Below are 14,200 nucleotides of genomic sequence, written 5' to 3'. Positions count from 1 at the left end.
GTTATACCAGTTTTCTTAGTTGTTGTTTTTATTCATTTGAGGTACAGGCCTTTTTGAGTCAAGTTCTTCCAAGTTACCATATACTCTAGAAGAGTCATTAGGTTAAGGTGCTAAGGGCTAAATGTTCAAACCTGTGAAAGTGTAATTGCTGGCACATCTACCTAAGGCATGTGACTGTTGGAGAGTGCAGGTCAGATGCACAATTTAGCTCTTGAAATTTTGGCCTTTCCAAAGCATTCTTTAGCTTACACTCAAACTCTAACCTACTTGAATCTGCAAAATTTGGCAGAGACCGTCTAGAGGATCCAGTGGTTAAAACTATTAGTACTCCCACCATGGCAGCAACAACCGTGGGAAATTACTTTAATGTAGACAAGGCTGAGGAGAGCTGCTGTAAGGAGCATTCATGCTTCAGCTTACACAGAGGAGTCAAGGACCGTACAGCCCATAGTCTCCTGATGAATGTAACAGCCAGACTCAATCTTTGAGTAATTATTTCCCTTAGCACTTTCTTTGAATTGAGTTCCCTTATCAGCCCAATGCAGTATCTGATTGTTGGGACTAGAGAGATCCTGTATTTTTTTACAACGATTGACCCTGCATTGTGAGATTGTAGACAGGGTGGGCTCTGACAATGTGGATCCAGATTCCCAGAAGCAGATGACTTCCTCTGAAGAAGTGGCACAGTAAGTTCATTTCCAGAAAGGGAAAACCCGGACAGCAGTTAACTCCACCATTGCAGTGAAAAACATCTGGATTAGGATGGTGATACGCCAGCTAGAACTTATGGCAGTAACCTCAAAACAAAGATTGAAACATTCTTTTGCTCTTCAGGAAGAAGAAATGGCTGGTCCTTAACTGATGGAAATAACTTTTTCCTAAACAGCCCTAGGAAACGGAACACTTCTGTAGAGAACTGAGCTGAGCAGTGGTTGGCAACAAACCAATTCCTTCCAAAGACAAACATGCTTGATAATGGCAAAGGGCTAGAAATGGGGCCCCGTTGCTCACTCTGGCTCTGGACCTGATTTTTTCCAAAGTCTAATGGAATTTGGATCCGTGGTTTGGGTTTGGAGCCATATCTGTGAATGGCTTAGTACCAGAATGGTGTTGATGGTAACTCGGGTGCCTGCGTGGCTTAGAAGGCTGTTCAATAAGCATGTTTGGCAACAGTCAGCCACCCTGGAACAGCTCTGGCAGCTTGTACCCAAGGCAGCCCCTGCACTGAGTGCTGGCATTTTTGAGAGATCGATTTCATGCCTGTTCATTTCAGCTATAGGGAAGTATCACTGTAGTTACCACTCAGCCAGAGCTGCCTTTTATTACCTGATCATAATCTGCGATACCTGGCTGAAAGTCTGCCGGCTTCTCTAACCTCCTGACAGGCTTATGATATTTGCCCATCAGCCCTATGTGCTTGTTCTGCTAAGATTTTTGGTATGAACTTATAAAAAACAGTCTCTTGATGCATATTCGGGAACAACTGCTGTTAAATTAACAGATGGCATTTAAATGGTTTGGTGCGGTATAAACTTGATGGCGCTTCTCATTAATTTTAGTTCTGGGCCCCAAAACACAGGTGCTCAGCTCACTGCAGTGATTGGTGGGATGTAGGAACCTGAATGGGACAGTCTTTGGATCCTGGGTTTTTGTTTCAGATCAGTAGCTAAATTTCCACCAAACTAGAGGATATTTGGACCCATCATGCTGTTCGAAGTGACACGTTCTCCACTTTGTCTGCTTTTAGTGATGCTTACTCTGGTCTCTGCAGGAAAAGGGAACTTGCAGACAGGGCAGCTGATCATGACTGTTCGGTCTGCATTTCACGGTCTTTGAGAATAGCTATTAAAACTGGCTCCCTTCTTTGTACTTTTTGCAGTGGTTTGGGGTACATCACTGGATCAAGCGTGAAGCAAGTAGCAGGAGACTGGCATTGGGCGTTGCGGGTAAGCACCTGTCTCATATTCAATAAGTCTGTTAAAATATCCCTCGTGAACTGACACACACAAACATTAGAGCTGGCCAGAAAACAGGGTAAAACTTTCTGAAAATTTCCAGCTCTTCAGCTGGTCAAAAATTTTGAAATATGAAATTTTGTTGTCGTTTTTCATCAACATTTTGCCAAGAAATTGACAGAATTTTCGCAGTTTTGCAGGTGGATGAAATTTCCATCTCCTTTTCCCCCAGCAAAATTGAAAATTTCCAACGTAGTCCAATAAGCTGGGACTTGTCATTGTCACAGTCTTTATCCCATTTCAAAAGAAGATGGTGCTACCTCACCATGTTTTGCTCCGTCTTACAAAATCCATGGGCAGCACCATCGTCTGACTGAACAGTATTTAACAGGTTGAGGTTAAGGGCAGAGGAGGACTTCTAGGCAGGGCAGGATAAAAAAACTGGAGCACTGGAAAGATACGCGTACAGATATTAAGCACGTAGCAAATGAAACGTATGCAGCTCCTGGAGAAAAAGGGAAAGGTGTTTATTGTTGGTTCTTTGTGCTTGTTTCCCTGCCTTGGAGTAGCAGATTTCCAATCACCTCATTAGCAGTTGACAGTGGTTTCTTGATGGGCTGGGGAATAGGAGGAACCTTAAATCAACTCGGTAGCCTTTCAGTCCCCTGCTATCAAGAAATTCCTGCTTTGAGGAAAAAACACTTTGTTCCAGTTTCCGCTTGTTTTTCTGCCCAGAGACACTCAGTTTCCTTCTATTTTAACCTCTAGGGACCTTGATAAATGTGTTGAAAAGATAATAAACCACACACACACAAACACATACACACCCAGTGATGTCTTGAAATTGCTGGCAGGAAGTGGCCCAGCAAACCTGCTTTCTGGCCTTTGACAGTCTGGCCAGCATGGGGTTGAGTGAGATGCTCTCTCAGGGCTGGCAGTTCCTGAAGGCAATTAATTGCATGAAGCTCGTGCCAATGCAGTTTATAACAGCAGGTGCTGAAATACATGGATTCCCTACCTCAAACAAATGGCACTTTTTGGCGGCTGGAAATGAGAAGTGAAGCCAGTAAAGTCACCAGGAATAGTCCAGCAGCACCTAGCTGAGTGGGGAGCAGATTCCAACCAGGAACCTAGAATGAAAAGAATTAAGTTTAATGCTGTGAAGTTTCAGACCAGAAAATAGGCCACCTTACCTAACAGCAGGAATGCTTTAAGGGTGAAGCTGACTTCTGAGCAGAGGAGCAGCACTAGGCCTAAGCCCCTCATTCAACCCATTGCGCTTAAATGAGACTGATGTGTTACATAGGCATCATGCTGGCCTAGTGCATCGAGATGAAAGGCACCCTAAGGCCGTAGTTCTCAACCCTTTGGGGCTCAGGACCCAGTTGTAAACCTTGATGGCGTGACCCACGATATAGCTTTAGTGCCAAATACATCTGGCTTAGGAAATATTTCGTACTCACGATATATAGTGTACACATTAACATAATAAATGCTAAAAAAGTACACTTATGCATACTATAGTGGTGGCTCCTGTCCTGCTGGGCTGGCTGAGCACAGCTCCTCGCTCCAGGTGTTGCAACCTCTGGGGTCACAGTGCTGCTCAGATTTGGGCCAGACCCCTTAACAGGAGGCCAGCCAGGCCAAATTTGTGTGAGTGGTGGTGTGACCTGGTGCATGGTATCAAAGCATCACTCACTCAAATTTGGCCCAGTCAGCCCCCTATCATCATGAGAGAGGAGTGATTGGGCCAAACCCGAGTGGCACTACAACCCTGTGGACCCGGTCACAAGGCCCAGAATGGGGCACTGAGCCCAGTCAGCCCTGAGGGACCAGAGCTGCAGGAGCCGCCGCTGTGGGGTGATTGTGAGATGGCCTCTGTCTGCAGCCCTCCCCCGGGCCTCCCATCTGACTCCTTGACACATTCTGGAGACCTAACCTGAACCCACCTTTGGGTTGTGACCCACAGGCTGAGAAACCTTGCTCTAAAGGGCTAACGGTATCATTTGATGCAGGAAGTTCCCATTAGCTCCCTTATCTTCAAGTGAAATCTCCATCTTTGTTTCTGGCAAGTGTCTTTCTGGGCTCCTATGCTTGTAGATCCCAGGCTCCCTGTGCATCAATCTCTCCATCATGTTCTATGCAGACATCACAACAAATTGCCAATGATAACCTGACTGTACAAAACATAGAGAAACTGTCAGGAGACGTTGGTCTGTCTTTTGTTCTTGTCTACAGGAGGACACTTACGAAAGTTAATCCGAATTTACTAAAGGTATGAATTTAAAATGCATTAGTCAAATGTCAGTAACTCACAAGTTAATTAAACTAAATCGAATTAAGACCACTTGAATTCTGAATAGGAGAGGAGTTTCCTGTGATTTAATTAATCCACTTTAAATTCACATTTTAAATTAATTCAGATTAATTTTTTTGAGCGTCCTCATATAGACAAGCCCTAAATCTAGTAGCATACTGAGTGTAATTGCTTATTTGCTAGGTGTGTTACTTTACTGTGTCACCTCTTGTGATCTCACCAGATCTCCTAATCTAGGCAGGGTCACGCTAGTCAAACTTGGATGAGAGACCTCAGAAGAAGAACCAGAGTGTTTGTAGCAGTGCTTCGTAGGTTGCAGTCTTCCCTCTGGTTCAGTAGTAATTCCAGTGCCCCAGTAGAGTGCCAGCGGATGCTGTGTTGCTGAAGGAGCTGGTCTTTCAGTGTCCTCTTCTGTTTCCCCCCCCCTCCATCTGGAATGCCCTATGCAGGGAAAATTCAGGAACTGACTGAAGATGGAAAGCCAGAGGTGGGCAAGGGGCATGTGCACGCACTTGCATGTGCAGTAGGGGAAAGGTCAGAAAGTGACTCACTCCCAACATCCGGAAAACCTTTCACCTTCCTGGCATAACACCCCAGACACCCTTCAAATACTTCTAGAAATTAGCCAGGTCCTTAGCCCACCTGGGAGTAAGCTAGCTTCCTAAGGGTTAAATGTCACAGAAGATGAGCTGGGTACAGCAATTACACAGAATATGACCACCTTAATCAGAAGCATCCCCAGAGCCGAGCTACAAGAGTAAGTAAGAGTCTCGACGGTGACAGAGAAAGGAAGGAGAGGAGCAGATGCGGCAGTGGGAGCATACAGATTTGGACCAGATGTAAAGAACCTAGTCACTGAAATGAAACTAATGCAATCTGTTTCTTTTTGACTAGCCGTGGTAATCACTGCCAACTTCCTGTGCTGATTCCCAGGTCCTCTCTTTCAGGTATCTCCACTCCTAGGCATGATAACAGGGACACTCATCTTGATATTTGTACCTGCTGCTAAAAGAGGCAATGTGGAACAGCTGGGGGGACAGCTGAAGGCTCGGACCTCCTGGCTAAGAGACATGAAGGCACTGATCAGAAAGTAAGAGAGCTCTGCTAAAATGCGCTTGGCCTTTAACTCTCAGCCTGGGAGTCAGATAGCGTTTGCCATTCTACTGCTGTATGATTTGCAAGTGGCAACGCTCAAGGAGCAGCAGAAAGCATGATCCTTGGGCCTGAGAAAGGAAACCACAGTTGTGTTTTCACAAGGGATGATCCCTAGTTGGAATCCAAATTTGGATCTACCCTTTCCAAGGTTCAGATTGGAGGGTTTTCTAAGGTCCATATCTGGTTCTCGCTTCAGGGAAGCTAAAGTGTGGAAGTGGAAACATATGAAAGAGCAAACGGTGTTACTGGCTTTCAGCCCTTTTTTCTGTCTTGAGGGGCACCAGGAAAGGAGACACCTTCCTCAGGTGGGGGGGAATTAAATGTCAAAGTGAATTTTGAGGAGCAAATATACAAATGCATGCACTTGCTTGCAGGCCTGCACACGCTTGCAGGTATACACATGCTTACACAGTTCCACATGGCTATGCACACACACTTTCACAGTGTCAGTCATTCTGCTGCACTCACTGTCAGGATGTTTCTGCGACTACATCCGAGCACCTCTCCATTTACCTGCAGATTGCCCTGGGAGTTCCAAAGTGGAACTTGTTCCTTCTGACAGTACTGACTAGTGCATCTTCCCAGTGTTGTCAGCAAGAACAAAGGAGGTGGACACGTGGTTGTGGTTAATTCACGGGTGTCTCCATGGGGCTTACCCTCGTATCATTTGAATGCCTGGTAATCCAAACGGTAATGATGCTACTGTCCCAGTGAGACAGGGTCACCCAGATGGGGAGAATGGCATTTGGAGCAGGCAAGTAGGCAGAACTAGAGGGAGGGCATCCTGATGATTGAGTGCTGACTATATTACTTAATGATCACATGGCACTTTGCAGATGTGAAGTGCTGTCCAGGAGGTGAGACGTATTGTTACTGTCACAACAGTGTGTTAGAAATGTACTCTGGGCCTGATTTTCCATTGCCTTGCAAAGTGAGTGTGAAACAGTACCGCACCGAAGCCTGTTAGAATTTTACCCCTGCTTTGCACTGATGTAAATGACTGAACAAGGTGCAAGTGAGGGAGACCTAGACTGTATACACTGTGAGTGATGCTGTAACCTGAGTTACAAACCTATGTCGTGTGGCCTGTAACAGACTAAAACCACAGGGGTGACCGCTGCAAAATGCAGAGGCAGCTCCAACAGAAAGTACTGTAATTATATCATCAGCGCCTATTTGAGCAGCTGGTGATTTGATCTTTGCTCTAGGGGACACTCTGGTTTATGGGGTTGGGACTGAGCTGATGCCGTTTTCTGTTTTGCTCCCTCCCATGGCTCTTATTTCTTTGGGGTTTCCCTACTTCAGGGATAAAGCAGATCTGGAGCTAAAATTTCCCCATGGATTTTTCTCTCTTGCATCTCCACAGCCGCAGCTACGTGTTCTCGTCGCTGGCCACCTCAGCTGTCTCCTTTGCCACAGGGGCGCTGGGCATGTGGATCCCCCTCTACCTTCACAGGGCACAAGTTGTGCAGAAAACTGTCGAGACCTGCAGTTCGGAGCCCTGCAGCACCAAGGACAGGTAAGGCTCATCCTGTGCTATTGTAAAGAGGGGCTTTCCTACCGCAGATGACATTCAGACTTACAGAGCTTGGGCTTAAGAGAATGAAATCCATTTACTAGGATTTCTATAACGTCCTGTGGCCCTTTGCAACAATGATAGGAAGCACTGGGGTTTAAATCCAGAATTCGTTCTTCGCTGCTGCAGCTGATCCCTTCCTCGCTACTGGATGTGAATTTGTAGTGAAGCCAGAATACTAGGCAGGTGAGATCAGGGAAGAAAGATGGCTGTGTAGCTTAGGCACAGGACTGAGAGCCAAGAGATCTCAATTCTCCTCTGTCATGGCCACTGATTCCCAGCACGATGTTACCTGGGGATGGGGCTTCTCTGTGCCTGAGCTTCACTATCTGTAACGTGGACGTACCACTTCTGCAGCGGGTCTAAGCCGTTGGTTTGATTTGTGTGTATCTAGCACTTGGAGATCTTTCCATGGAGTGCTGCACACTGTGATGTCATAAGTAGGAGTTTATGACCTCACTGCAGGATCCAGCAGAAGATAGTTGCCATGGCAAGAGAGGAAGATGTTACCATGGCTCACATTTCTTCAGCGATAGCAGGGATTGGGCTGGCGTGATGGCCAAAGTTCAGGACTCAGTTTGGTTGCTCTCCCTCCAGGAGCCAGCAAGGGAGTGCCCTTGTAGCCATGTCCTCAGCCCCTGTGGTTGGTGCACCGCTCCTCTGCCCGATGCACCATGTGCTGTAAACAGGCTGCCAAATGAGGATCTTTGATTGGATGAAGTGCTTTGGGGGTCCTTTATGAGATGAAGAGAGATCCCAGACTTGCAGGGAAAGTATCAAAAAACTGGTTTTGCCTGTTACTGTTTTCATATAAAGGCTCTGGGTTTGAACTTGCCCCAGGGTGAAAGTTTCTCTTTAATGTTACTGTAGTGCTGACCCTAAGGCAATAAAGAAATAAGGTCTGTGGATATCAGACTGAGTAAACTTCCCTGCCATGCTGGAGTAGCTTAATACTGGAGAGGAGTGTGTTAATAATGACCTTTCATCCTGAAGATATCCCTAAGCACTTGATGGTGCGTGTATGCTGGTATCGCTCACGTGCTACAAACATGCAGCCGCTTCTGAAGTGGATTGCAACAACAGTAGGACTACATTATAGCACGTTATTTGGGAAGAATAAAGTCATAGAAGTGCAGAACTGAAAGTCCTAGTTATCTAGTGTGGTCCCCTTCACTGAGGCAGGGCTAAATATTATCGAGACCATCTCTGACAAGTTTGTCTAACCTGTTCTTTAAAAAAAACAGTGAAGAACTGCCAAGTTGCAGGGGGAACTTGGGTAGTAAAAACACAGTTACCAGAGTTGGAAATTGGCCATCACACCAGAGTTAATGTGAGAGTTGATTGGGAAATCATCATTTTTTCCCCCATACAGAGCATTTGGAAAAAAAAATTTTTTTTCATTTTTGTCACAATCTCTTGACTTTCTCAAGTTTTTTGGGAAATAAAAACCTGAAGATTTTTCAGCAACTGAAAGTTTTAAATCAAAATTTGAAAACTAGTTCAGTTTTTCAACAAAAACCTGAGAATTTTGAATGGAAAATGGAATATTTTTCACATACGTTGCAATTTTAATTTTTTAAAATGGTGAAAAATTTTTAATCAGCTCTAGTTAATACCCTTAACATGTGCCATGACATCTCTAACAGCCTGAGGTGCCTCTTTCACTAATCTTACATTAAATTACTTAAGGATTGCCCCACCTGGACCCCCTTGTCCTCTGGTCCTTTAAGAGCTAGTACTTTGTTACTGCTTTCGATGTATCCACCATGGCAGTAGGGGAGAGCGTGAGAGCTGTGATGACAGGGGAAGAAAAGTAAGGTTTGGGTCCTACTGGCTTTGCTAATGTATCACAGAAGGCTCTCGCTCCATTCTGTATTGCTTCATGTTGCACCTGGGTCTCTTCTTTCAGCACCATTGATGGAACGTTGCTTTGTGTTGTATCCAGTTATATTTTGCATGAAAGGTGCTCAGAAGGTGATGAAAGCGTTGCTATGGCTGGGTTAAAATTGTAGGAAAGCATCCTGTTGCCGGCTTTTTGACTTTGTACTGACAATAAGAAACAAAGCTTAGACAGGTGGATTTTCCTAATATAATATCATGTCACAAATTAACTGCCACGCGTGGTTAATCCAGCAGACTCAGGCCATCCTGCAAAAATGTCGCTAGTGGAGAAAGCACCCCCAACAGCCTGCCCATCTCTTGTTCATAAAGGGAGGTTTTCTCCTCCTACAGTTTTAGCTATCCTGAAGCTCCACTGCCATTACTGCAAAGACTGTTGTGTTCCAGACACTCCTTTACATTTTGACAAACAAATAGCAAATATGTAGTGCGGCAGCAGAGGAATCAGTTTGGATAGGATTTCACAAGGACCAAAGGGAGTTAGGAACCTAACTCCCATTGAAATTCAATGAGCTTTGCGTGTCTAACTCCCTTTACGCTCCTTAGCACCCACCCTGCCTATTACTTGTATGACACATTCAACCCACAGTGTAGGGGGAGGAGCTGAGAGCTCCAATGGAGTAGTGGTTCCTAATCCGTCATCAACCTGTTGCTTGCTTGTTTCTCATGCCATAATGTGGCCATGTTTGAGCTGGAAGGGGGCATTTAATATAACGTCCACTCCCTCCCCATTCCGAGTTGAGACAGAGTTCCTTGCATGATACCATTGTAAAGCTTCACTGGTCTCAGCTCCACCCGCCAACCCTGTAACAGGACAAGAGACAGAAGACTCTTGGCACTGGACTCTAGGGCTATATTTTCAAAACTGGCCCCTTAAGTTGCACCCAGCTCACCAGCAATGGCTGCTGCCGGTTGTATATTGTACATTAGAGGGAGCTAGAAGATAACCTGTTGACAGGCAGAGGCAGTGGTAAAGATTGCAGGCTAGAATTAATTAAGGGCAGATCCAGGAGTGCTGAGAGGCTGCTGGGTGTGCCCACTCTGCCCTCACGGAGCTTAGTGCCGAACTTTCTGTTGTAGCTTGTGTCTGAAATAAGCTGCTCTCCTGTTCTACTCTGAACTCTGCGTCAGACTAACTGTGTACAAGGCCCCTGCTGGCTCCCCACGATGGACATCTATTCCATTCTTCCCCACATGCAAACATGACATTTTCCAGAATTTTCCCATGCAGACTTTGCAGACATGGTTTGGCAACCAGTTTTGGAACAAGCGGCCTTCTAATTTTTATTGTCACTGTGGCATTCCCAGGTAGTCCAGGAGTTTGCCACAGGATGCTAACTAGAAAGCAAGTTACAGATTTTTAGTGTTGCCAATACCAAGCATTCAAAAAGCGTGAGTCAGGTGTCACAAGATCAGGAGACTGGCTTAAAAATCACAAGAATTTGTTCAAATGATCATTTAGAGATTGTTTTATTTGCCTTATTTTTTGAGCCACTAGGGTGTAGAGTGCAGTTCTGATTTTATTAAGTACAGTTATTCCATCCCTGCCAGTGTGACCTTGAGTGTGCGAGGTCATGTTGTGCAGAGGACACCATTTTGTTTCTTTATAAGTACCGGAACAACGTTCTGCTGTGTTTCGGCCTAGCCCATGTTAAAATCTCAAGCTTTTCTCCGCAACCATGCGAGCTAGAAACTTTCTCCCTGATCAAATGAATCCAGGAGCTGATGCTTTGAGAATAGCATCTAATATCACAAGACTTGCAATGAAATCATGAGAATTGACAACACTGAGAATTTGCCCTGTTGTACTGCTGCTTAACACCCAGATGCATAAGGCAGACTTAGTCAAGTGCGCTTCGTATGAAATTCACCCCTGTTCAGAGAGACAGCCAAAGGCCCCGTGCACCTCCTAAGTCCCATTTAGGCCCATAGCCCTTTGAGCTGGGGTGAATTGCACCTAATATGCCTCTCTTTTCTTCAAGGAAAATTGACAGTGACAAAGACTGTATTTCTTAAACCCACAAAGCCAGAGAGTGAAGTTCAGATCCCATCACCCTGTATTTTCCCTGTTTGTTTGTGAATACAGCTTGTCCACATGAGTGCATCAGTAAACAAATAACCCTCTCTCAATATTTTCTTTTAATAGTTTGATCTTCGGAGCAATCACGTGCTTCACTGGTTTTCTGGGCGTGATCACAGGGGCTGGGGCAACCAAATGGTGCCGGTTAAAAACCCAGCGAGCTGACCCCCTGGTCTGTGCCGTCGGCATGTTAGGGTCGGCCATCTTCATCTGTCTGATCTTCGTTGCTGCCAAGAGCAGCATTGTGGGAGCCTATGTAAGTATGGGGCATTCTCTGAATCTCGCGTGTGCCCTGTCCAATGAACTTCTTAGCAGATCGGTGTGCATCCTTCCATGCAATGGGGTTGAGACACTGGTTTGTGTGTGCTTCTCTTCTGTTTGACCTTTTTTCTTTTGCTCACTGCCATCTCAGCATTACCATGCTCTGTTTGGGGGCAAAATGGCATTGTACCTTTTTCACCTTTCCCATCAAAATCTCACCAATAAGTGCTGTAGATTAGATACAGGGATATAGCACATGTGCAGAAATCCATCGTTTTCCTCCTTTGTTCTGCTTTAGCCAGGTAAGGGCATTGCCTTAGTCCAGAATGCCAGTACCAGGAAATGTCGGTCACTTTTATTATGAAAGTTCCGTAATTACAATGTAATTAAATTTCAGTTGCACCGAGGCTATCCTTTTTGAAACCTGTAATTACTATTTAATTCATGAGACTGGACAGTTTGCTGCTTGACTGAGAATAATAGAGCAGATACACTGTATTATTATCTATTTTTATTACCATAAGGTCTAGGAGCCCTAGTAATGAACCGTGGGGTCATGGTGCTAGGCACTGTACAAACAGAGAACAAAAAGATGGTCCCCGCCCCACAGAGGTTACAATCTAAGTATGAGACCACAGGTGAATGCAGACAGATGGGGATACAAGGAAACAATGAGGTAATGCATAATGAAAAGGCTACCAAAGGGGTAGTAAGTAAATCAGTCATGCAGTTCACTGAACATTTGAAAGAATTAGTGGTAATTACACAGTGAGAAGTGTGTGATTACTAGAGAAGTTTGGGAGTTTTTAAGCGACATGTTTTTTCCGTTGGAAATGCTAATTTGTCAAAACCAAAACTTGGCACAGAAATGGTCCAGGATGGTAGTGAAGAGAGATGGAGATTTCAGTCTAGTCAATGCCTGCAGGGGTAGTGCACTTGCGGGGGATGTGGGAGACCCAAATTCAAGTCCCTCCTCTGAATCAGGCAGAGCAGAACTTTGAACCTAGATACCGCTCATCCTGAGTGTCTGTGTCTCCCACATCCCAGGCAAGTGCCCTAACCTCTGGGGTGAGTGGGCGTGTCAAAGCTTTGAAAGGTCTCGTTTTCACTCTGATACCGAACAAAAACGCAAATTGAAACCGCAGAGTTTTTCACAAAGTGGAATTCTTGTTTTCTGGCCAGGATCTGTGATTACACAACAGTTGCAATAAAGCTATACGGTAGGAAAGTGTGACCAGGTACAAACCCTCCCACGCAGAATCCTTCATTTCTCGTCGTCTTTCCCTCCGTGTGCAGGCTGGCCTAGGGGAGGGACTCCTATCCCAGTCCAGTCCCAGGTCTGGGTCTTGCTTTTAACACAGGAGAATGGAAATCCTGGGCAGTGAAACAGATCCCAGTTACATTAAACCCTAAAGCCCTTGTGTTTTTATGCAGGACAGAGAAGTGAGGTGGGTTTTTTTAGGACTGAGCAGGAAGGTGGGAGCAGGGTAACATCAGAAAGTCAAAACGTTGCTTTCTCTGACCAGAACGCATCAATCCAGGGATGTAGGGCTTGATTTTAAATGAAACAAACAAAAAGTTGCACTACAATTTCCTGTCTAGGAAGATGTCCAGCACTCGGTTAATTGGTGTAAGCTTGAGGTAAGCACCGCCCGGAGCCTGCAACCCTGAGCCATTTCCCCACCCCACCCCAGCCCTGATCCCCCTCCCACCCTCAGAACCCCCCAGTCCCAGCCCAGAGCGCCCTCCTGCACTCCCAGCCCCAGCCGGAGCCCGCACTCCCAGCCCCAGTCTGGAGGCCTCTCCTGCACCCTGAGCTCCTCATTTCTGGCCCCACCCTGGAGCTGCACCCCTAGCCAGAGCCCTCACCCTCTCTTGCACCCCAATTTTGTGAGCATTCATGGCCCGCCATACAGTTTCCATACCTAGATGTGGCCCTCGAGCCCAAAAGTTTGCCCACCCCTAACATGATCAAGATAAATTAACCCAATTCATTCCAGTGGGCATGTTGCTAAATCTTTCATCCCCTCTCAGAGGCCATCAGAACTCACAGGGACAGTGCAAACAATGTACTTCAGAAGTATCCCCCATAGCCAGTTTCATCCCCAAAATGAATTGTACCCCATTTGAAGGTAATGAGGTCAAAGAGTAGGAAGGAGAAAGGAGGCAGTTAAAAGTGGAATCGGTAACCAGACCTGAGAAGATACTGAAGAAGTGAATTAAAAATAAATTGAGAGTTTGAATCTCCCGAGTTGTCACCAGGACTGAATTCAGGAGAAATGTTTCTTTTAGGTAGAGTGTCAAAAAATGAACGATATGAGAAAGCAAAATAAGCTGCTGAGATGGCGTATTATGACACTCGTGGCTTTTCTTACCTTCTTGATTTGAGGAGTATTGGGTCATCACAAGCCTATCACAATGGTATGTACTCCTGTTGAGTTGAGCCATATCCTCTTACAACCAGATGGTATTAAAGCACAAGGTATAAAGTTGAAAGGAAGAATGAATGCCATTTAAGACATTTCACCTTTATTTTTTGGGTGTTCAAAACAATTACGTGTACTTTTGAAATAAGTTAGTTACTCTTGTTGATTCTCCGCAAGAGGCCAAGGACTGAATTAGCTATAGAGACTAAAGCCCCAGTTCTACCTAGCATGTGCCATGTGCTTTGTTGATTGGGGCTGGGCTCAAGCATGTACTTAAAGCTAAGTATGCACTTAGTGCTTCAGTGCGTTGGGGCCTAAACTATTACTACTGATTCCTAGATGTATGTTCGTTCCAGATTGGGGAGAGAGACCTCATATTATATTGAGGGAATCTTGCACTGATACACCTTTTCTGTTGTTAGAGAAATTCATTCCCACTTTGCTATATGACCTTTAATACTTAACCTAATTGCTAGTGAAGCAACTGACTTAGGGAGTTCCATTTAACACAAACGTTGTTCCTTTTCTGGT

General features: G+C 45.3%; 1 protein-coding gene across 2 annotated transcripts in view; it reads left to right on the top strand.

Annotated features, from left to right (window-relative positions):
* Positions 1–14,200, top strand: part of SPNS2 (sphingolipid transporter 2) — a 154,954-nt gene that overhangs the window by 101,642 nt on the left and 39,112 nt on the right. For both annotated transcript variants that reach the window (XM_034752232.1, XM_034752231.1), the window contains exons 5-8: positions 1,880–1,946; positions 5,220–5,362; positions 6,794–6,946; positions 11,049–11,238. In XM_034752232.1, coding sequence (XP_034608123.1) covers positions 1,880–1,946; positions 5,220–5,362; positions 6,794–6,946; positions 11,049–11,238 — 553 coding nt within the window. The remainder of the gene's footprint in view (positions 1–1,879; positions 1,947–5,219; positions 5,363–6,793; positions 6,947–11,048; positions 11,239–14,200) is intronic.

This window comes from Trachemys scripta, chromosome 18 (genome assembly GCF_013100865.1).
Source record: "Trachemys scripta elegans isolate TJP31775 chromosome 18, CAS_Tse_1.0, whole genome shotgun sequence".
Taxonomy (NCBI): domain Eukaryota; kingdom Metazoa; phylum Chordata; order Testudines; family Emydidae; genus Trachemys; species Trachemys scripta.
Note: the sequence above shows the minus strand (reverse complement) of the source record. Positions and strands in the feature narration are given on the sequence as shown.